Here is a 23,176-nt window from a genome sequence, read left to right on the forward strand (position 1 = left end):
TAGTATGGTATTAAATGTTTCTGACGCTGTAGTTTAATGCCATCAAGCCCAGGTTCACTGTATCTCTGTATCTCTCTACAGCAGTTCTGTGAGTCTCCAGATGTTCACAAACATGCAGTTTCATAAGACAGTTTTCTCTGTGCTGACGTTTCTCACATATTGCTTAAAGCCATAAAGACATTTATATTTCATCTTCTCTTCTGCAGGTTTTTGAGTCATGCTGCAGAGGAAGCCTGTAAATATCTGACTGAAGATCTTCACATTAAAAACCCGTTACTCCTGAGAGAGCTGAACCTGAGTGGACATGAACTAGGAGACACACGAGTGAATCAGATTGCTGCTCTACTGCAGGATAAACACTGTCAACTCAACACACTGATGTGAGTATTTTGTTTTCTTAACAAAATGTTACATTAAATTGAACCCTTTCATTCATGAATTATTAATCACAAAGTAATATTTTTTTTATGTTTGTTTTTACTTTTAAACAAGTGAAAAATCATGCCAATAACTTTTTTTTTCCCAATACATTTTATTCTGAGGGAATTGCATCTGTCCACTGTAGTGGATGCCATGCATCAACCATATAAAATGTGATTCAATAGAACTAATGCGTGATCTGAAAAAAAAAAAAAAAAACTTTTTAAAACATGCATATTTTTAAAACATTTACTGAGAGCAAATGTATGAATACAAATAAGAAGACTTCAGATGCAAAAGCCTTTAAGTTACCTGACATTTTTCTTTGAAATTAACATTTTTTTATCAGACACATATGTAGGGGAAAGTGGGGTGAGTTGTGCCAGTTTTTACTCAAAGTGACTTTAAAGTGAGGCCATGGCAGTAATGCCTTCAACTTAAGAATGTACATATATTTCAGGATGTGGTGCATGCCTGAGAACAACTTTGGATCTGAAATAACTTGTTTCAGAAATATAGCTTTTGGAAAAAAAGTGGTCTCGTGGCACAATTTGCCCCTGGTGCGGGGTAAGTTGTGCCTTTGGGGAGAATACGTAGGGGTAATTTGTGCCAGTCATTTCTGAAGTAAAACAGAACATTTTAATGTTATGAACTGTAATGCTATATGAAAGCAAGACAAATTCTACACAAAATTACTAATTAAACTGTTGGAATAGGCTAAGTCATATTTTGTAGTTTTTGGGAAAACACAAAAAACTTAAATACACAATATATGATATTTGTGAATCATTTCAGGCAAAAAGGCTTTGGCAATAGATGCCTGTTGACATACATAGAACGCTGTCTGTCACTTATAAGAATAACATAAGAATACGCCACGTTACAAATTATTATGCAAGTGACATATCAATAAGATTTCAATAGAATAAACATTCAGATTTTAATTTTTCCTTAGAAAATGTTTGTTTGTTTATTTATACATGTCTTATAACTGGTATCAATCTCAGACAAAATAATTTGCCAGATCTATGGAAACCCTACTTAGAGGTTGTTCCACATTATTAAGCAAGTCACAGTTCTCATGCAAAATGGGGAGGAAGAAAGATCTTTCTGAAGATGAAAATACCTGTTTGCTGCTAAACACTGGCTTTTTTATAGCTGCCCTTTTATTACAATAAAAATTTTTGACAGGAACTTTCATTAATAAGCCTTTATCTGACCGAGTTCTGCTGTGCTCTAAATCACTCACAAATCTTATTAATCTTATTCGATAATCTCTATTCAGTTTCACACAATATTAGTTGTTTTCATGCCTTTTGCACAACATTGGACCATTTCATGCTTTTCATCTTTAGAAAGTGCGTTTTATAAGTGCGTGGCATGATGGGTTTTGGTCTAAAATCAAGAATGTCACATAGTTTAACTGCTAAAATGTAAGAGTACAATGTACAATTACAAATTAATAATATGTTGAAAATAATCATACGTGGGGCACAACTTAACCCAGGCCCTCTGGCACAAATCACCCCAGACCCACAAGTTTGAAAAACTAGCATGATCCAGCAGTTAAGAGCTAACATCATGCTAACTGTATAGACTCATTGTGTAGCCTGCTAAAGCACTAAAACATGTGTGAAATGTTTTCAAACTTGTCTATAATTGTTCAGACACTACAATCAAAAAACCTTGATCATAGAATTTTTACTTTGAAAGGGAAAAAACTGTTTTTTTAGCTAAAATGTGCTTTCCTCTCATGCCATGTGTCTCTCTTCTTTGGAGGATGAGTAAAATGGATGGCTTTTCAAAATTATGTGGTCACATGACCAATTTCTTCTATGGTTTTCCAGAAACAATGGGTGGAACTACTTCACCCCTGGCACAAATCACCCTACTCTCCCCTATGGGTTTCTATATAAGTACCAGTACTTCAGACTGGGATGAGGCTGGGATTTAGTGGGTTTGTCAAGTCAAGTCATCTTCATTTATATAGCGCTTTTCACAATACATATTGTTTCAAAGCAGCTTCACAGTGATAATTGGAAAATGAATCGACAGAGATTGTTTTGGATTTACAGCAGTGATAAGAAAAAAAAATATGGTCCCACTTTATATTAAGTGGCCTTAACTACTATGTACTTACATCAAAAAATAAGTACAATGTACTTATTGGGCTCAGATTGAATTGCAAAATACTTTTGCAGCTATTGAGGTGGGATACGGGTAAGGTTAGGGAAAGCTTTGGTGGTATGGGTAGGTTTAAGGGTAGGGGTAAGGTGTAAGGGATGGGTCAACAATGTAATTATAAATGTATGTTACATATGTTTTTGTAGGAGCCTGAAATAATTTAGTGGGAGGGGCTGGGACTGAAAAATCTGTCCTGAGCCGGCGTCTAGTTGGGAGTTGTGAAACATGTTTGTTTAAAAAAATAAATAAAAAAAAGCTGCAACACAATTTAGTGCCTGTTCCGGGACAAAGCAAATTGTGATGTACCAATTGTTTGGCCACTGATCTTTATCAGCTGGTATTGATCTTAATCTCACCCTCTTTTGATTGACAGGATATAATCAGCCCTGATCATCAGCTGTTTTTAAACTATCAGCAGATAGCATGGAAAACTGCTTTTATAGCTAATACCAATTTTTATTTATTTTTTGTTAACTTGTGATTAATCGCAGCTTAATCACACATATTGATGCATAGATCTGTAATCAAACAGAAAACGCACGCTGCATTAATTGCACGTTAATAAAATTAGTGTCATTAAAATGAATTTGCGTTAATGCATTCATTTTGACATTTAAACTTTTTTGCATCTTGAAAGAAACAATTTCCTAACTTATTGACATTATTGAAATGGAAAATGCTGATAGAGAGAATTACAATTATTTAAAAATCTTAGTTTGATCATCATAGATCTGATTCACAGTTTTTTCTCTTTGTGTCTTCAGTCTGTGTGGATGCAGTATTACGGATAAACAGTGTTACACCCTGACTTCAGCTCTATTTCCAAACCTTTCACACCTGAGAGAGCTGGACCTCAGTGGGAATCAAATAAAACATACAGGAGCAAAGAACATATCTGATGTACTGAAAGATTCACGCTGTCAGCTGGAGAGATTGAGGTGAGGAGCATTCATATACAAGAATCAAAATACTTAAAATTACTTGAACACTTTATACTTGTCCTCTCATTTTTTGTGAAAAAATATTCTCTTTAGTATTTAGTGATCTGGTGAAATAAATGACAGGGCTGTACTTTATTTTAACATACAAAAATTGCTTATAATTGATAATGAAAATAATAAATTTGATCATTGATTAGTCACGTCTGCTCACTGTGCACAAAAATCATCCGCCTGTCACATCGCTTTACAGTAGGCAGGGATGTGCACAGGGGGGTTGCTCAGGTTGCCCGGGCAACTGCCCATATGCCCTTCTTGACTCACGCTGCCCTTCCGAGGTGGAAAAAAAGAAAAAAAAAATCGTACAATGGTTGCAGAATTTCACATAGGCCTAGATAAAAAATAAATAAATAAATAAAAATCGCAAAGCCTCATTCACTTCCATATTCGGGCACCCGTCCGAAAGTGAAAGTCAGTAGGGGAAGGGCAAACTCTGTTTACGTGGCTGCAGCGCTGCACGCGATCAGCACCTGAGCTGAGCCTGCATGAGCGGCACTAGAAGGAGATTGTTGCGGTTGTCGGGTGAGACGACTTAATGTTGTCGGAAAGGTATAACAAACGGATGATCATCATCATCAAGTTTTATGAAATGAATTAAAATCTTCATAAATCCAGGATGAGTGCCCTTTTTTTAGGTCAGAGCAACTGCCCCTCAAAATTCCTGTGCACATCCCTGCTGGTAGGGAATAACCCATTTCTTTAGACAAAACACATGGAAAACTGCAGAGAACACAGAGAGCTGCTGTGGGAAAGGTGCACGAGTCACGACTGAAACATAAGAATGCTTTATGTCAAGCGTTCTTGCATAAGCATTTACTGTATCTTACCTTGTGCAGGTGGATGCTTGGAAGCACATTGCACTGATGAAGGGCTGAACCCGAAAAATGTTTTGCTACACATTGCATTTCTTCCACTTTTGAACTTCAGTCTGTTTGTGACTTCTGTTTAATAAATTAATGTGAGCTTTTTGGCCTATATTTTGATGTGTGTGGATCCCCATTTTTCGTTCTTCTGTTTTTGATTTGTTTTTGATCCACACACCTGAAAATTATACATTTTTAAAAATTTATATTTATATTTTTCATCTGATTAAAAATATTAAAATGTTTTTTTTTTTTTACAGAATTATCAATCATCAAAATAATTCTTAGTTTCAGCCCTACTTATAGGCCCTAATTATACACAATTACATAGCACAAGTATAAAACGCCTGTTACTGTTACAAAAACTATAAATAGTGCAGTTCATCATGCATGCTATGTAAGTATGTTAATTGTTGTAATTCCATTGTTTCCTGTTACATAGAATCCATATTTCTAAACTTTACGGGATATCATAAAAGGTCTCTAACATTGTTTTGCATAATTTCTTTGGAAAAGTTTCTGTAAACAAACTAAAACTGAAAGTGCAATATGGCTTTTGTTCTCTTATCAAATTACAAAAGATTGTGATTCAATTAAATATGTATATAGCCTGTTTGAACTGTGTATTTCAAAGTGAAATATGCACTTTGTTGACATGATGAGCTTGTGATCTGATGTTTTCCACATCTCAGAACTGCTCAGATCACAGTGAATGAATGCAGTGAACTCCATCTCTGTGAATTTATTGTGCATTTAAGAATGTAGCGAGCACAAGTTATGCTTTATTTTCACATTCACATAATTTCTAACATTTTTGTGGGCAGATTATTACAGTATTTCACTAGATTTGTGATAAATCTGAAGAATTTAAAGAATCTGTGATTCAGTTCTCTTTAACCTTTAACTAACATAAGTACAAAGAAAGGATTTTTAATGTTTTCACTGACTAACTTAATTGTATTTTGTAAATATAAACAAATTATGATTTTGATTAGGAAGGTAGTCATAATATTTTTGCTTTTTTCAGCATACATGTCTCAGTGTACAGCCCTGAATGATGATCTCTCTTCCTCTGAATGTCTTTTTTGTTTTGTTTGTTTACGGAGAGGATGAGTCTTTACAGAATAAAGAGTTATCTTTTCTTCTGCCTTATTTTCTTGTTCTTTCTTTCTCATAATGTAGGTTAAGAGGCTGTGACATGAAAGATGAAGGATGTTCTGCTGTAACTTCTGCTCTGATATTAAACCCGTCACACCTGAGAGAGCTGGACCTGAGCGGGAATAAACCAGGAGACTCTGGATTTAAAGACCTTAGTGATCTACTGATGAACCCACAATGCAAACTGGAAAATCTACAGTTAGTATCATTATACTTTACAGCAGTTACAGTGATTAAAGTTTACTGTTTAGTTAGTTTAAGACAACAGAGCTTAGGTTACATTGTTTATACTGCAGCATTTCACCTGAACTACAACTGCATTTTCCTGTTGGTCACACTTAATTTGCCTAACTAACCAGTAATTGCATTAAATTTAATTAGATTCATTTCAAATTTCAATGTACAATGTTCACTTCCTGTTTGTCTGGCATTTAAGCATGGTTTGGCCATCGCTTAGTTGCGAAGTATTGCCAGTTTACCTGCCTTACCGAGCGTTTCTTTCATTGATTATTTGCCATTCTGTTACGACCATTGCCTGTTTGTTCTGTTTCTGCCTTTTGGATTGCCCTTCTGTTGTTTGGATTGGACTGCCTTATTGTTGTTGAACCTCTGCCTGCCTCACGTTTATGTCTCTGCCTGTCGATTCGGCTTTGTTTGCTGTGGATTTCAATAAAACACTGCACATGGATTCTAACGCCGCCTCAGCGTCCTTACAATCTGCAACAGTTTCCAGCATACAGAATTAGTGTGACAGTGTTAAAAATAGTCCATAGGAACAATACACTCTATGACAGACTAAATGCCTACTGTATCTATTTAACTCTTTACTGACAACATTTTGATAATTTTTTTTTACAAAGGCCCCAGAATATTTTATTGGATGAATATCTGAACATACAATATATCAAAATAAAGAACAGTCCCTCTGCTTTTAAAGAAACAACAAAATAATTTGTTTCTAGCTTATGTTATCTTATTTTATATGCTGATTGTTTCGATGATCATGTTCATTTTTTAAGTGTAATGAAAACATCAATCGCTTGTTTCTGCTGCTTCTTTCATAATAGAGATTCTGTCCTCTTCCTTTCTGTAATAAAGTGAAAACATGGATTGCTGGAAAATTCAGGGGGGAAATAGAATAAGATGACATCATAGATCGGAGTCATTGTTCTTTGTGTTTTTTTTTTTGTTTTTGTTTTTCAGATTATGTAAATGCAGTATTAAAGAGAAGCAGTGTGTCTCCCTGACTTCAGCTCTGAAATCAAACCCATCACACCTGAGAGAGCTGAACCTCAGTGAGAATAAACTAAAACACAAAAGATTGAAGCATTTTTATGATCTACTGAAGGATTCACGCTGTAAACTGGAGAGATTGAGGTCAGTAAATTCACTTACAGCAAAGAAAATAGTGCTTTGGTATTTAAATGAAACAGAATGGAAAGTTTTTCTCATTTTATCTCATTGCAGGTTAAGATCCTGTGATATAGCAGATGAAGATTGCTCTGCTCTGACTTCAGCTCTGAAATCAAACCCGTCACACCTGAGAGAGCTGGACCTGAGCGGGAATAAACTAGGAGACTCTGGAGTTGATAATCTTGGTCTTCTGCTGAGCAGAGCACAGTGCAACCTGGAGAAACTACAGTTAGTATCATTATACTGTACAGCAGTTACAGTGTGAAAAAGTCAAATATTAGTAGATAAAAATATATATATATAAAAGAAAGCAAGTAAATGTTCACTATTGTGATTGGCAAGCTTCACACCGTATCCACGCTTTCCTCCAAACACATTATTCACACTTAATGAAGACATTAAAGACCAATCAACTGGAAAAGTAACAAAAACAACCAGAAATCTACGTATGGATTCCTTACTTAAAGACAGTGACAGTACAACACTGGCTACACGTTGTATAAAAAATATAACAGCAAATATTAACTACACTGGCATATTCAGCCTAATTATGGTTTCTTCACACAATATATTAATATTTAACTTAAGAACATATTTCTAATTTCCTGTATGTGCTAATATCATTGGCAGCAATCTTAACAATGGCTGTTTCCATCCACATATATGCACATTTTTTATTCAATAAGAAAGCAGGCATAAACCATGATGGAAACACATTTACTATTAAAAAAAAATGCACATTAAAAAAGTCATGTGACTTTGCACATTGGGATGACATAACTGGACTAACCAGTGGACTGATCTCGTTGCACAGCATCTGAAATTCTCTTTTGGCCGTTCAGAAATACTTCAGCCAAAATCTTTTGTCAATGTTGTTCCAAATAATTACCTTCCAGGACCGTCTTGACTGCATTCATAAAAAGCACCTCCAAAAGCAAGACAATGCTTTTGTTTCAATGCCACCAAATATTTGGAAGTTTCACCACTACTAATGGCCGACATTAATTTAGTGATCAAATTTAACACCCTTATGGAAATATGATCATATTTTGTTATTATCATTTACATCTGACTAATTTTCAAATTGTTTGTCATAAATCAACATATCTGGAAAATGTTATGGGGATACAAATCAAAATACAACTTTGTTAAAACAGGACATCGATTTCATACATGTCCTCAGTATTTATCTGTCTAAAACAGGAGAAATGTGGCATGGATGAAGACAGTAGACTTTTAAATCTCAAAATCACCACCCTTACAAACATTTACCATGAATGAACTGTAGTAAATTACCATGGTTTGTGGAAATGTGGAATATTTATATTGAAAACTGTTATAGCCATTTATATTGCAATATATATTAGGTGGGTAGGGGAACATAAAATTAATGTCTATCATTTGATTGTAATATCATTTGACAGTGGTAGTGAGTAGCCATGTATGGTATTACCTGTGGTTACCAAGTCTTACTGTGAGAATATTTTCATTTAAGCCTAATAATTAATAAAATAATTTTAATGATTGAATGGAGGCTGGAACTAATTTGGATATTCACAGAACTGTGTATACTAAATTAAGCAGGGGTGTAGAGTTACATTCAACCAATTTTAAGGCACAAAGAAATTATTTTCATAGGACAAAAAATTTCAGTTTCAGTATGTCATTTTGATTATCAAAGATGGGAATTAAGCTATAAAATGATTGGCTACAGGGTGACTTTATATGCTGACTTGATGTTTATTACAAACAGATAAGATTGTAGTACACAGTACACAGAGACAACAGCAGTATACAAATAGTAAAATAAGAAATAAATAATAAAGATATGTGAAAGACACACATGTATGTACAAGTGTGCAGTGTACAACAGAAGATTGGAATTTACAGTAATTGTTAAATATTGTTTATGGACATGACATTGAAAGACAAATGACATCAAACGAAAAGTTCCCACAACATCTGACATGTCTCAAATTAAATCATTATAAGCTTGTCATGAATTGGGTAAGGTTTTTCTTTTTTTTAACCAAAAATCTTCTGTATGCAGCTTTAAGTAAAATTTGTATTAGTGATGGTAAACTACACAAAATGACTAATTTGTGATTTAGTCAATATGTTCTTAATTTTTCTCATGTTAAAAATCTGAAAATAGTCTATTTAATTATATTTCTAATGAATTTGTTGATTCAGTTTTTCATTCAGTTTTAGATTAAACGTATGTCTTAATGTACATTTATAACTCACAGATGTTTTGAAGATGATTTGATTGAGTTATAACTAAATTATTCTAGTTATGCTCCTCTCATGGTTTATGGTTCTGTAAGTTTCCATGTTTTTGTATTTTACTGTATGACACTCACTCATGGTGAATTTACATTCATCTGAGCATTTGTTGTTTCTCTTTGTCCTCAGTCTGTGTGGATGCAGCATTACAGAGAAACAGTGTCTCAAGCTGACTCAAGATCTGTGTTTAAGACTTTCAAACCTGAGAGCGCTGGACTTCAGTGGGAATCAAATAGAAAACACAGGAGTGAATCACTTATGTGAACTACTGACTAATCCACGCTGTAAACTGGAGAGATTGAGGTCAGTAATCTTACAATACAAGAATCAAAATACTTAAAATCATTTTCTAGATAAAACAATTTAACCAAATCACTTTCACTCAATATCTCATGAAGAGCCTGAGTTTTTACGCTATTTTTATGGAAAATAATTTTCCCTAGTGATGTGTTTTGTAATCTGATGAAAGCAGGGTCTTAAATTTACCTCCACCAATACCAAGCTCAGGCCACTATGGCTGGTGATGATTTCATAATCAATTAGCTTTATATGAACACTGTGGCACCCTCCGTCAGTCAGTAACTTCACAGTCTTAAAAAATTTACAAGTATGACAAGATGATTTCAGACACAGTGTAAAAAAATAAAAAAACAATAATGTGTAATTTAATTGATATTAGTTGATATTAGTAATTTAATATTAGTAGACCAGATGTGAAGCATGTGTGAAACATTTTCCAAACAGCTTCTTTATTCTGCAGCACTTTATCTTCTTGAAGAATGACAGAATTAAACGATAGCCTTAAATATTTTGTGTAGCTTCGATGATCAAAGGAGTGAATTTTCCTGTGAGATTTGATTCTGATGTAAAAAAAAAAAAAAAAGAAAGATGAATTTCTCTGACACTGGACGTCTCTCATCACATGGATTCCTATTGAGAACTGATTTTTTTTTTTTTTTTTTCTCTCTCTCTCTTTCTAGTCTAAATGAGTGTGGCATCACAGATGTTTCTTCTTTAACTCAGTCTTTGACAAACACAAAAGCACTGCAGTTTTTAAAAGAGCTTGATCTGAGGAAAAATAACATCGGATCCTCCAAGCAGCAGATCATTGACCTGTTACAAGACTCAAGCTGTAACCTGAGGTGAGTAACATCCTTTTCAGTCTATTGTCGCCACCTAGTGGTGAAACAATGTAAATGATACTTGTTATTTGATACGTTATTTAATCAAAAGGTGATTTACTCTATTTTGATCGCTATAGTAGACATCAGTGTTTATATTTGAACTATAAACTTTTATCACAGTACTTATATAATATAATTTGAAATATTGTATCACAGAAATAATGATACTATGAGGTTGAAAAGACTTTTTATGAAGCTGCTCCAACAACTGCTCTCTCTGGTTAAGCAGCAATATGATTTTGTCAAAGGTTTATTAGACAGATGAATAATTGTTGTCATTTAAGATTAAGACCGCATGGGTGTTTGAATTGAGATTAATCGTGCAGCTCTTTAGTCTTATACTCTCTCTCTTTCTCTCTTAGCATTGATATCTGACATATTCATTTGACTTTGTGTTGCGTTTTTCATTCATTGAAGCACGGATAATCTCATCGCATTCTCGCATATCCTGAAAAGGATTTTAGGTCATGTAACACTCAGAGATAACACATTTTGCCTTGTTTGAACAAAAGTGAGTAACTTCTGTCCTCCTCGTGTATATTCAAGTCTAAAATAAAACAATATTATTTGAATATCAATACTTAAGATTTTAAAATCGTAAGAATTTGCGATAGTTAGATGAATCTATTTTTTTGTCCCAGCCCTAATGGGTAGGGTTAGTGTAGGCCAGCGGTCCCCACAATGTAAATGGATTAATAAACATACTAAATGATGTTTTTGTGAGAAAGTAAAAGTGTGCAGTTTCCTGTGATGGTTAGTTTTAGGGGTAGGGGTAGTGTAGGGGGATAGAATGTACAGTTTGTACAGTATAAAATGCATTACGCCTATGGAAAGTCCCCACAATTCACAAAAATCGAATGAATGATCGTGTTCATCAGCCACCACAAAAGTCCATTTTTGACCTAGGAAAAACCCTGAAATATTGTTTCGAAATGTGTGCTTTGGAGAAAGTGTGTAGGCTATGCCAAATGATGTAAAATCAGTAACTAATCTGTTTACAGGAATTTAATGTTAGTTACAGTCTATTACACTTTGTACTTAATTGAAATATAATAATTAATTTGCATCTTGTTCCACTCAACACTGATTATCTTCTCTTCTATTTCCTCCTCACAGCCTAGAGGAAGAAGGCTGGATTAGCACTGCTGCAAACGTGTTCAGTAGCATTGGTGGATTGTTTACTACTCGTTCTAAAGCTCAGGATGAACCTGTGAAATCAGCAGCACAAGCAAAGCCACCATCAGATGAAAGATCCTCAAAAGGTTCTTGCTACAATACTGTAATAAATGAATACCGTATGTGTATGATGGTAATTTTAGCAGGACGCTGCTGAAAAGCAATTTTAAATAACACCACAAAACCCACAGCTGTTACGAATTCAAGCTATTTATACCTGTATTGTACATTTAAACAGCTTCAGATAGCATTGCTTTAACTACTGTACAGTTTATTATACTTGCTCTTGTGTGTTTTTAAAAAGGAACAGGCTTACAAATTAAAAAATGCAGCATTAATAGAAACATACACACACATTGTGAGTAATGTTGACTGGTTATTGTCGATTTAGTGTTCATACAAGATATTTTGCTTTTTTACAGGTACGCCTGATCACAGCTCAGAGGTGGATAAGCAGTACGAAGGGTCTGCAGTATAAGACCTTCATCAATGATGTTGGGATTAAACTCATCTGTAATGAAGAAATTAAAACATTGGACTGGGGCAAAAAAGTGGCCCTGGACTTTCTGGCACGAATCGGCCCATCACACCCGGTCCACAACACACCTCACCATAAAACCCACTAGCTCATTATGCACAGAGAAATGTTTTTAGACCGCTTAATAAAATAAAAATATAAATGCTGTTTATACAAAAATATGAATGCTATTTATTTATTTATTTTATTTTTTATCAAAATGCTTAACATTAATGAATGACTTGCATACTTTACGTTATAATTTGTCTTTCCTGGTGCACATGACAAATAGTAAATCATTTTGAAAAGATTTCAAACTGTTTTCCATACAGGAAAGTTTAATATCATTAAACTTCAATACCTACCATTATATCTGTCCATATATAACAATACTCTGCTTTTATGATGCCTTTCTAGTGGTTATAGTATTTGTCCTTTCAGGAGCTTGACATCTGTCATTTTATGGAATCCATGGGTTTCAAAGACGTCACTTCCGCTATGCCCGCCGCCATATTTGTGTCCGGTCACAGCTGCTTAAGTCTATGGTGACAGCAGCTACAACTACCAGAGGAAGGCCAACGAAACACTCTCAGAAGGTTCACAACAAATTTACAATATGTCTGGGATATGTGGTGCTGTTAGCCGTTTCAACAGTCGTCAGAACTACACATTTATTTGATCCCAAAGGAGTTAGATCGGCAAATTATTGGCTTCATTCAGAAAGGACCATACCACTGGCAGCCAAACAGCAATGCACAACATTAATAACTGCTGGGACTGTCATTTACATAACATTATAATTGTATACAATATTGTATTAAAATATTGTGAATTCTAGTTGCTGTGTTTCGGCGTGTTATTACAGGATGAACAAATTCACGACACGAGCTGCCTAACGTTACATTACTTGGTTCAAGCCTACATGCGTGCATGATTTTGTGCAAATATAAGTTGTAATTTTATGTCTATCTTGTATATATATGAATTACCTTATATAGGATGTGTTCCGTTGAGTTAATTAACTTTGTTTACGGGTTTTTATTCTCTTCAGCTTCAGCGTGCGCAGCTCAAACAGCAATGATTAAGTCATTAAAATGTTTACAGTAATATTAAAACTTTCATATATATATATATATATATATATATATATATATATATATATATATATATATATATATATTTTAAATGATAGGCTACATTATTTTTAATAACTAGCTCTTATATTGTTCTTGTATTATATTCAGCAACACATGGTTTGATTAATAAGGATCACGAACAATAACAGATTTTTTTCTCAAATCATCTCATTTTGATAGTAGCTAGCCTATTATTTGAGCTGCGCGCGCTGAATGAACATCCGTAAAATGAAGCGCTTTAAGTTAATTAACTCAACGGAACACATCCTATACATCCTATAACTCAACGGAACACATTTTTATAGGGTAATTCATATATATTTATACAAGATAGACATAAAATTATATTTGCACAAAATCATGCACGCATGTACTTGAACTAAGTAATGTAGTCAGCTCGTGTCATGAATTTGTTCATCCTGTAATAACACGCCGAAACACAGCAACTAGAATTCACAATATTTTAATACAATATTGTATACAATTATAATGTTATGTAAATGACAGTCCCAGCAGTTATTAATGTTGTGCATTGCTGTTTGGCTGCCAGTGGTATGGTCCTTTCTGAATGAAGCCAATAATTTGCCGATCTAACTCCTTTGGGATCAAATAAATGTGTAGTTCTGACGACTGTTGAAACGGCTAACAGCACCACATATCCCAGACATATTGTAAATTTGTTGTGAACCTTCTGAGAGTGTTTCGTTGGCCTTCCTCTGGTAGTTGTAGCTGCTGTCACCATAGACTTAAACAGAGCGCGCAGCTGTGACCGGACACAAATATGGCGGCGATAGAATACAGTGACGTCACATGAAACCCATGGATAGAGGTCCAATTGTAGAAAAGAGTAAAAATTCTTATGTTTATGAAAAGTACATCACATTAGAATGATTTCTGAAGGATCATGTGACTGAGGACTGGAGTAATAATGTTGAAAACTCAGCTTTGATCACAGGAATAAATGACAGTTTACAATAAATTAACATAGAAAACAGCTATTTGAAATTGTATGAATATTTTCTGTATATTTGATCAAATAAATTCAGCCTTCCTCTTTCAAAAACATTAAAGTCTTCATTATTTCAACCGTTTGATCGCCAGTGTGTAAAATAATGTGAACTAATTAGCAAATTATATTTTAGACACTTTCCTAATAGGGACATACAGTAGGTTACTTGAATATGAAAGTTGCCAGTTTTCCCATGTAAAACTGATATCATGTGATATAAGCAATGATTTTGGTATTGTCACCAGCCAAAACTTCAGCCAAACCAGTGAGGGCTGTAAGCTCTGTGTGTGATTGCTTTTCCTGCTGTGATCCATTATTCCACTCTATATTCCACTATATTTCCTGATCATCACCACTACTGAGACTTTCCCAGCTGCAATGAGTAATGGATTGTAATTATTAGAATTAATTACAATTATTATACAGGAATCACTTATTATGCAGGTGAATTAGATACCTTATTTAATCTACCAACATGTGATTTGTTCATAAGACCAGGAGGCCAGAGTTCAGAATAATAATTAAATAGTATACAGTATAATAAGCCAATTATACTCACATTCAACAGCTAATGTAAATATTTACTCATATTAAAAAAATGCTGGTAAGTTGTTTCATTCGCACTCTTCCATTTATTTGAATTTTGAACCAAACATTGTGAATTCTGTAAGGTCACATTCAGAAACCCTAAACACAAAACTAAGATTAAAAAATTAGGCTATTAGCATTACGGAAGGGTATGGGAGCTTGTTTCCAGCACTAAATAAAAAATTAAAAAGGTAATTGCAATTTTTATCTTGCAATTCTGAGAAAAAAGTCAGTCTTTATTCCTCATAATTTTTTATTATAACTTGAAATTGCGAGTTTATATCACAATTCTGAGAAAAGAAGTGAGAGAGGTTATAAACTCGCTATTCTGACATTTTTCTCACAATTGCTTATATCACAATTCTGACTTTATACAACACAGATCTGACTTTATAACGCATAATTCTGAGTTCATAACTCGCAATTGAGTTTTAGGGCCCCAGACTAAATGGTGGTGCTACAAAATTTTTTAGAGGATGCACGGTTGCAACCACCACATTGCACAACTGCTAAGAGCTGCCATTTCTGTTTCATATGAGAAACATCAAACGGCAAACGAAAGTGAAACGAAACAGCGCTACTCGTTTGAGCTGTGCACATTGCACCGTTTATCAGCTCTGAGCACATCGATCTCGTTCACGTGACACTGCTTAATTCACCGTAAAATTAATAACAACTGTGAGATCTAGTGGGAAGCATTCAAATTCAGCACTTCTCTGCTTTAGACCACAGATATCAGATCAAATAGCACTGTTGTGGAAACCAGGAGAAACATTGTGCCATAAATAAACAAGTTAAGACTCTCCAGTCCACAAATCACCATGGATTTAATGTAGTAGTCTAACGCTTACTGAAACTATGGTATTTTGGCAGAAATAGTCAAATGCTTTTACATTATCCATTTCAGGGTTCATGTAAACTTTTGAGAGTGAAATTTTGAGCACTTTTCAAGCCAGGACTTTTTAAAGTGCTTCACATTTTTCCTGCACTTCAAAGCTCTAAATATTATCAAATTTTAATGTTGTTTTTAATGTGATGGTTTGTTAAACTAAAAGTTTGAAGAAGGAAAACTAACACAAACAGGGAAATAACATAACCCATCTTTTTTGTAGTTTTTAGTAGTGAACATTTACCAAAAAGTATTAAAGAAATGCTCTACTTTCCTTTATGAAGTACAGTTAAGATTTGTAGACCAAAGATTTCAATCAAAGAAAATTTTACTTCAAGAGCAGAAGCACATTTGAATGTGCTGGATCTGACGATGAATACTGTGACTTCATATATAATCTATTTTTAATCTCTATAATAAAATGTATAATTTAGATTTTTGATCTCCATATCCATTTACATATATTATATATATCTTCCAAGGGGTTTTTTCCCTCCTAGGACTTTTTTCCCAGTGTTAGCACGCTGGGTTTTTCTCCTAGGGGGTTTTTTCCACCCCTGGGAGTCAGCCGACATTGGCTTAATGTAGCACCATCTTGTATATGTTACATATTACCACGCTTGTTTGTACAGCTTATTTTTAACCACTTCCCTTTTTTATGTGCTTCTAATATGTAAAGCTGCTTTGAAACAATTACCAATTGTAAAAGCGCTATATAAATAAATTTGACTTGACTTGACTATTTATTTCAGTATGAATGCATTACAAGCCCATTTAGTATATGCAGTGTAGTCTATACAATTTCCAAATATGTGTAAATGTTTATTAAGTTTACACTGGCAGAATCATTTTACAATCGTACACACAAATCTATATTAAACAACACACCAGCAGCACAAGTAATGCGAAAAAAATATGTCGAGTGGTTAAACTTATCGGAATTCAAATGTCTCTTCAACTTGGTCTGTGACCAATCAGATTTTGTTGCTCACTGCCTTCAGCCAATCAGAGCTGCTGACGTCACGGTCGTCGTCTGAATCCCCTGGCTCACCCTGCGTTCCATTCGGAAGGGCTCATCCCTATGCCCTAATCCCTTCAAAGGGCTTACCCTCCGGAGTGAGAGGTTTTTTTGGAACGCACTTCTGCGTCATCTTAACGAGACAATCAAAGATTGTCAGCCATTTGTTTAGCGTTAGTTTATTTATTTATTTTAGGTTTATGGCATGTAGGCTATGTGTCTATGTATTTTAAACATTTGAATGGACTTATAAAGGGACCTGTAAAGTATTTTTGTTGAAGTAAAATGTCGTTTTGACCATAATAATGTACCAAATGTAACTCGTATAAATATTACAGTAGTATAGAAAAATACTATATATACATTTATAGGTAAAATCGAACTCCTATAACCTCCATACCCATTCTGTGACGTCAAAGAACTTCCCTGTGCAAAGGATCATAGGTGCCCGAAGTGTCCATCAGTTGTACCCTTCGAAATCCTTCATTCCGAAGGGCCCTTTGAAGTGGCCAGTTTTGAGCACTTCGGTTTAGAACGACCCTTCAACATGGCGGCCATGATTATTTTCACTCCGAAGTGCCCTTCGGAGGGCGATATATCCCGTTTGGAACGCACCGTACGTCACTCAGGTGAAGTATAATGTCGCACAACCGGCTAATCTAATGGCCTACGCGATCCTGAAAGAACCGGAGAAAAGTGCTGCTATTTGGAGGTAAGCTGTCTACCAGTTAACAAACTTTATTTTATTTTCTTTAACAAACGGAGAGCGATATTTCGGCTTGATATCTCCTTTTTGAGTTTTTGTGTGGTGGTTTATGGCACATGTTTGTATGCAGCACCAAAACATTCATATGATTGGTCAAATCGGCCCGTATTCTGTACGATATTCATTCATAAAGTGTTTTATGCTTGACTGTGTACCGAAACCAATATCGACATGCCATTCTGATACAGTTCCCTGCTGCTAATCCTCATTTACTGTTCAGAAATAGTGTTGGTTCAATGTAGGATTTAGACAGACTATTGTAAACGTGAATAAAGAGTTGAACATGCTGTCTTATATCTTTGATATATTCTGTCAACAGATGCTGTTCTTCACGAGTCTCTGCGGTCATCATTGTGCCATCAGACACAATGAGAAGCTCATCAGAAAATGGAATATAATGTGTAATTTGTATTTGTGTATAGAGGGTCACCATGGTCCAATAATTGTTTTTTTCTTTAATGAAAAACATGGTAAGTTTTGCTGAATCTAAGTTTAAATAAAAAACTATTGGATTTGTCAATGAAATATGTCTCTTCATTAGTGATGTTGTTACATTTTATTTATTTTAATGGCCTTGAAAACAAATGCATTCAACTTTGGGAAAATGTGTTACTGTATTTAAATAGTAGGACAACTGTATTGTGTGAGATTATGTAATTCAAAGTACAGTAGTCAACATTTGAAGCGGATCAAAAAAGTTAGGACAACTTTGATTAAAGGTTTTGATCCGCTTCAAATGTTGACTATATTATACAAAGTATAAGTAATAACAAAGTGTATTGTTATTGACTGCAAAGTGTGTAATGTTTAATATTTGGAATAAGCCAAAGGTACTGAGCATACAGTATATACTATTACCTGTAAAATAATATATTCAGTGTATATTGCTTGTGTTTTCTGAAGACACTCGTAATTATTTTGTAATGTACTTAAATCACAAATAATGTATACTTATAACACAAATGAAAGTATACTTATAACAGAAATAAAGTATACTTATAATACAATGTATATTATAACAAAAAAATTATACTTTTAACACAAATAAAGTATACTTATAACACAAATTAAGTACACTTTAATATCACTAATCAAGCATGTAATTAGTCCCTACACAGACATGTACTTAAAGTGTACTAAGTATACTTGAAGTTGTTCCAATTTAGCACACATAAGTATACTAAATATACTTAAAGTTGTATTTTAATACTACTTAATTTCAACTTAAATATACTTAGTACAAAATTAGTTGTTTCAAAATAGCACATTTTAAATGAACTAATCATTAACACACTTGAAATATACTAATAATTAGTCTTGCTGCAAGTATACTTAGTATACTTTTTTTTCACTAGGGCAGCATTTGTCACAGAGAACAACGCTCTTATCCGCTCTTGAAAAACGTCTGCTTCTGCAAAAAAGGGTGTTGTAGCTTATTGTCATAATGATCAGTATTGATAATTAACCCAAATTATCCTTTTTAAATAGGCCTACATTTACAAAGTTCGAATGATCGAATGTGAAACCAACTTCATTCATTTAAGGTTCCGTTTACACCTGTTCACTTCATTAGTTTTCTCTGATCAGAAAGTTGTCTGATTTATCAAAACGATTCCATTTATACGTTATATATGTGTCTCCGCAAAACTACGGTGGCCGAGAGAGCTCAACGCGCTGCAAATAAAGAAAACATCTTCATCAGTTTGACAACACATGCGCTGCAAATTCCACAACACTTACAAATAGACAAACGCGCTGCAAATAGCACATACCAGGCCCAGCGATCTCAAGTCCTTCTGTGATGATCTGAATGATGATGATGACGGTGACGATGATGATTAGGCTACTTTTAGAATTAAAATAATAATTTAATTTGCCCCGCAATAATTTATAGTGCATCATGCATAACCGACGCGATGAGATTAGCTAATTAGAAAAACTCAGCTAAAGTGAAAGTAAAAACTCAGCGATGAGAGCTCTACTTCAACATGTTCTGATAACACTATTTAACCTTAATTTATTTCTTAATATTTCTATTGTGGCCCATACGTATTGAAAAAACATGAAAAGAGATATAGGTGTTACTTTTTTTTTTTTTTTTAAGTAACACCTATATCTCTTCTCATTTTTTTCAATATGTATGGGCCACAAGAGAAATATTAAGAAATAAATTAAGGTTAAATAGTTATCAGAACATGTTGAAGTAGAGCTCTCATCGCTGAGTTTTTACTTTCACTTTCTGCAGTGAATAATTGACTGGGATTTGAGACATAAAAATCAAGTAAATTATTAAAAAATATATATTATTTATTATTAATAATTTATTAATAATATTTTAACGCAAAATAATATCCCCCAAATCGTTTGTCCTGGCGCCGAGACTGGCACAGACCACAACGAAAATGTTATAGGAAACACATTGACGTACCTGTCTGGGACCGCTGGCTGGGATTGTTCATGTTTACTCTTAGGTGGTGTGCACCTGAAAGGTGAGTTTTTTCGTTTTGTTTGTTAACATTCTGATTATGAGCAGTCCTATTTGCAGCGCGTTTGTCTATTTGTAAGTGTTGTGGAATTTGCAACGCATGTGTTGTCAAACTGATGAAGAAGTTTTCTTTATTTGCATGTGTTTTCTTCATTTGCAGCGCGTTGAGCTCTCTCGGCCACCGTACAAAACGGATATAAATCTGATCTTCAGTTCCCGCGCTATATGCAGATTTAATGGAGTGCACGTCACCGAAAGCAACAGATATGAGCTGCATTTTATAGATCATCAGCTAAAATTTCAAAATCAAAGACCGCAATAAGAGAGAGCAGTAACAGCCCTGGTAAGATCATTTCGTTTCTTTACTTTTAATGAAAATGATTGTGTTTTGAGCGTCTACGTCTTACTTTCACTTTCATTTTTGCGGCGTTTTGTGAATCAGTTTGCTGAGAGACTCGTCTGCGGCTTTATTTATTTATTTTTAGCATTTTTGGAGGTGTAAAATTTGCATATGTGTTTTTAACATCCAGATGAATTTTGTACTTGTTCAGTTTTGACTGGATTGAGTCTCAGACCTCCTGAAGTGGTTTGAGTGATCGGATTAAATCCGCCTCGAATGCGTTTCGGAGGGCATTTACACATGGGGCCTTATGTTATGCCTAATATTTTAGTGAGAACGATGATCAGTGATGCACACTTACTTCGATATTATGGAAGACACTGCTGGATTCGAACGGTCCATTGTCCAGTTTGAATAGATCCAATGATAATAGCCTACTGTACAACTGCATCTGTTGATGTCGTGTGAAGGCATCTTCAAACAATTATGTAAAGCAGCGGCTATTGACACTAAGATGCAATAGATGCTATTTACACTAAGTGAAAATAGCAATATATTCTATTTACACCATGTAAAAGTATCAGTTCTTTTCAATAAAAGTAAATCGTAAATAGATGCTATCTATTGGCTACTTTGTATTGGCAGATACTATTTGCACCTCAGTATTTTTGTACATTAACAGGATGCAATATAGTGTCATAGAGTGTAAATGATTATATTTATTAAAATGATTAAATGGATGCTGCCTTAGGATAAAAATCCTCCCTACACCTTCCCCTACCCATATAAACACTTTTAATATTATTAAACACTCATTCGCAGTTTATTTCCACTATCCACTTTTAGAATATTTTCATTTTTATTAAAAATAAATGTGAGCTTTGCAAAAGGCAGATTCGAACCCGCGTCGATCGCGTTAAAAGTAAGAACTCTGATCCCTACTCAGTACTGCTATGCCACTGAAGACATTAAATTCTTTTTGTCTTTTTAAAAAACTGATTGGGATTTAAAGGGATTGTTGTGCAGCTTTGGATGAAATCAGAAAGTTTTATAAATGAGGCCCCCGGATGATCTGATGTGATTATCACACCATTTGGTAACAATACATAGCAACATATTTGTAGCATGATGTATTTTTGTATTGCTTGTTTGTTTACTGGACATGTGTAATTTGTTCTTATTTTATCATCATTTCTCCCTCTGAACTATTATGATATTAATCTCAGTGATGCATTGTCATGTCCAGGTCATGATGAGCATCTGATTGTCTTCAGTGACACAAAGATCCCAGTGCTGATCTGTTTTCAATGGCAGTTTATCTGCAATAATGTCAAAGAAGCGAGGAAAGGACTCTCTCTCTAAGATGAGTCTCTTAGAGAAACAGAGGTAAGACTGCAGCTGTTTTCACACAATCATTTTACACATTAATGAAGTTTACTTTTTAAGTGAAGAACAAAACCTTTTCAACAAGGAGCGTTTTCTCTCACCTTTGCTGTGTCAAGTACTGTGCAAAACTAAAACTATGTAACCAGTGAGGTTCATTCTCGTGTGTATTTTTGACGAGGTGCACATCAGCTACGCCGTAGGCTATGCTTGCTACACACAGCCTATGCCATAGCTACTGCATACACTCGACGCAGAAGTATAAATCAATTTTGTTAAACTGGACTTAAACTATGCAAACAATTTGCATGTGAAACCTCTTCAAAATGAGACTGAAGTGTGACTGAATAGTGTTTTCTCTGTCATTAGTATAAGATCAGGCTCCCATGTGTCCAGCTCTGTGTCTCTGAAGAGTGACCAGTCAATAGGAAATCCACCGAACTTTAGTGAGGAAACACCATCAGCTATTGAAAGGTATTTCATGTGTTTTTTGTTTTTACTGCATTAGCTAATTTCTCCATTAAGATATGTTTAAAAAGTAACTAAAAAAAAAAAAACTCTCAGAACAAAATGTCTGCTATTTGTTTTATTGGTTTTATTTCTTTCTAGTAATATGACTACAGATAACCACCAGAAGGCATATATTCACTATGAAAATAGATCTTGAAATCTATGTCTTGCAATCTATGTCTTTTAATCTTTCTGTAGTCACAGAAGCACAAATGCATAACTACACAGCATTTGCAAGATTAAACATTAAATCATTTCAAATGAGCCCAAAGAACCTTCTGTAGCACAGTGGTTTTTTTTCTCTCACTGTTATTTGTGTCATTAGTGTAAGATCAGGCTCACATGTATCCAGCTCTGTGTCTGTGAAGAGTGACCGGTCAATAGGAGGGCGACCAAACTTCAGAGAGGAAACACCATCAGCTACTGAAAGGTATTTCATGTGTTTTTAGTTTTTACTGCATTAGCTAATTTCTCCATTAAGATATGTTTAAAAAGTAACTAAATTACTAAAATTCAAATGAGCCCAAAAAACCTTCTGTAGCACAGTGTTTTTTTTTTCTCTCACTGTTCTTTGTGTCATTAGTGTAAGATCTCTATGGTAAGATCAGGCTCACACGTGTTCAGCTTTGTGTCTCTGAAGAGTGACCGGTCAAATGCAAAATTTATTTTTATTCACCAGCTTCTGTGTTCTTTGCTTATAGGACAGGAAATATTACATTAAGAAATTTAGTTTTTACTTAAACTTATACTTAAATACATCCTACACTTCAACAGTGTGAACCTAAACAGCTAATGCCTTCTTCTTCATCTTTTTTTTTTCAAATGCTCGCAATTTCTGAAATATTTTGTCTGA

At 34.4% G+C, this 23,176-nt stretch overlaps 2 protein-coding genes across 4 annotated transcripts in view; both read left to right on the top strand.

The window, feature by feature from the left end:
• The window catches only part of LOC137023479 (protein NLRC5-like), a 93,348-nt gene extending 80,606 nt beyond the window's left edge, over window positions 1–12,742 (top strand). For 2 of the 3 annotated variants that reach the window (XM_067390644.1, XM_067390643.1), the window contains 9 exons: window positions 207–380; window positions 3,369–3,542; window positions 5,648–5,821; window positions 6,827–7,000; window positions 7,091–7,264; window positions 9,452–9,625; window positions 10,303–10,464; window positions 11,623–11,768; window positions 12,105–12,742. In XM_067390644.1, the coding sequence (XP_067246745.1) occupies window positions 207–380; window positions 3,369–3,542; window positions 5,648–5,821; window positions 6,827–7,000; window positions 7,091–7,264; window positions 9,452–9,625; window positions 10,303–10,464; window positions 11,623–11,768; window positions 12,105–12,160 (1,408 nt within the window). In that variant the 3' untranslated portion in view covers window positions 12,161–12,742. The remainder of the gene's footprint in view (window positions 1–206; window positions 381–3,368; window positions 3,543–5,647; window positions 5,822–6,826; window positions 7,001–7,090; window positions 7,265–9,451; window positions 9,626–10,302; window positions 10,465–11,622; window positions 11,769–12,104) is intronic. The other variant, XM_067390642.1, reaches the window with a different exon arrangement.
• An 8,939-nt stretch (window positions 12,743–21,681) lies between these two features.
• The window catches only part of LOC137023480 (protein NLRC3-like), a 60,981-nt gene continuing 59,486 nt past the window's right edge, over window positions 21,682–23,176 (top strand). The window contains exons 1-2 of the mRNA XM_067390646.1: window positions 21,682–21,816; window positions 22,183–22,287. Coding sequence (XP_067246747.1) covers window positions 21,758–21,816; window positions 22,183–22,287 — 164 coding nt within the window. The 5' untranslated portion in view covers window positions 21,682–21,757. The remainder of the gene's footprint in view (window positions 21,817–22,182; window positions 22,288–23,176) is intronic.

This window comes from Chanodichthys erythropterus, chromosome 7 (genome assembly GCF_024489055.1).
Source record: "Chanodichthys erythropterus isolate Z2021 chromosome 7, ASM2448905v1, whole genome shotgun sequence".
Taxonomy (NCBI): Eukaryota; Metazoa; Chordata; class Actinopteri; order Cypriniformes; family Xenocyprididae; genus Chanodichthys; species Chanodichthys erythropterus.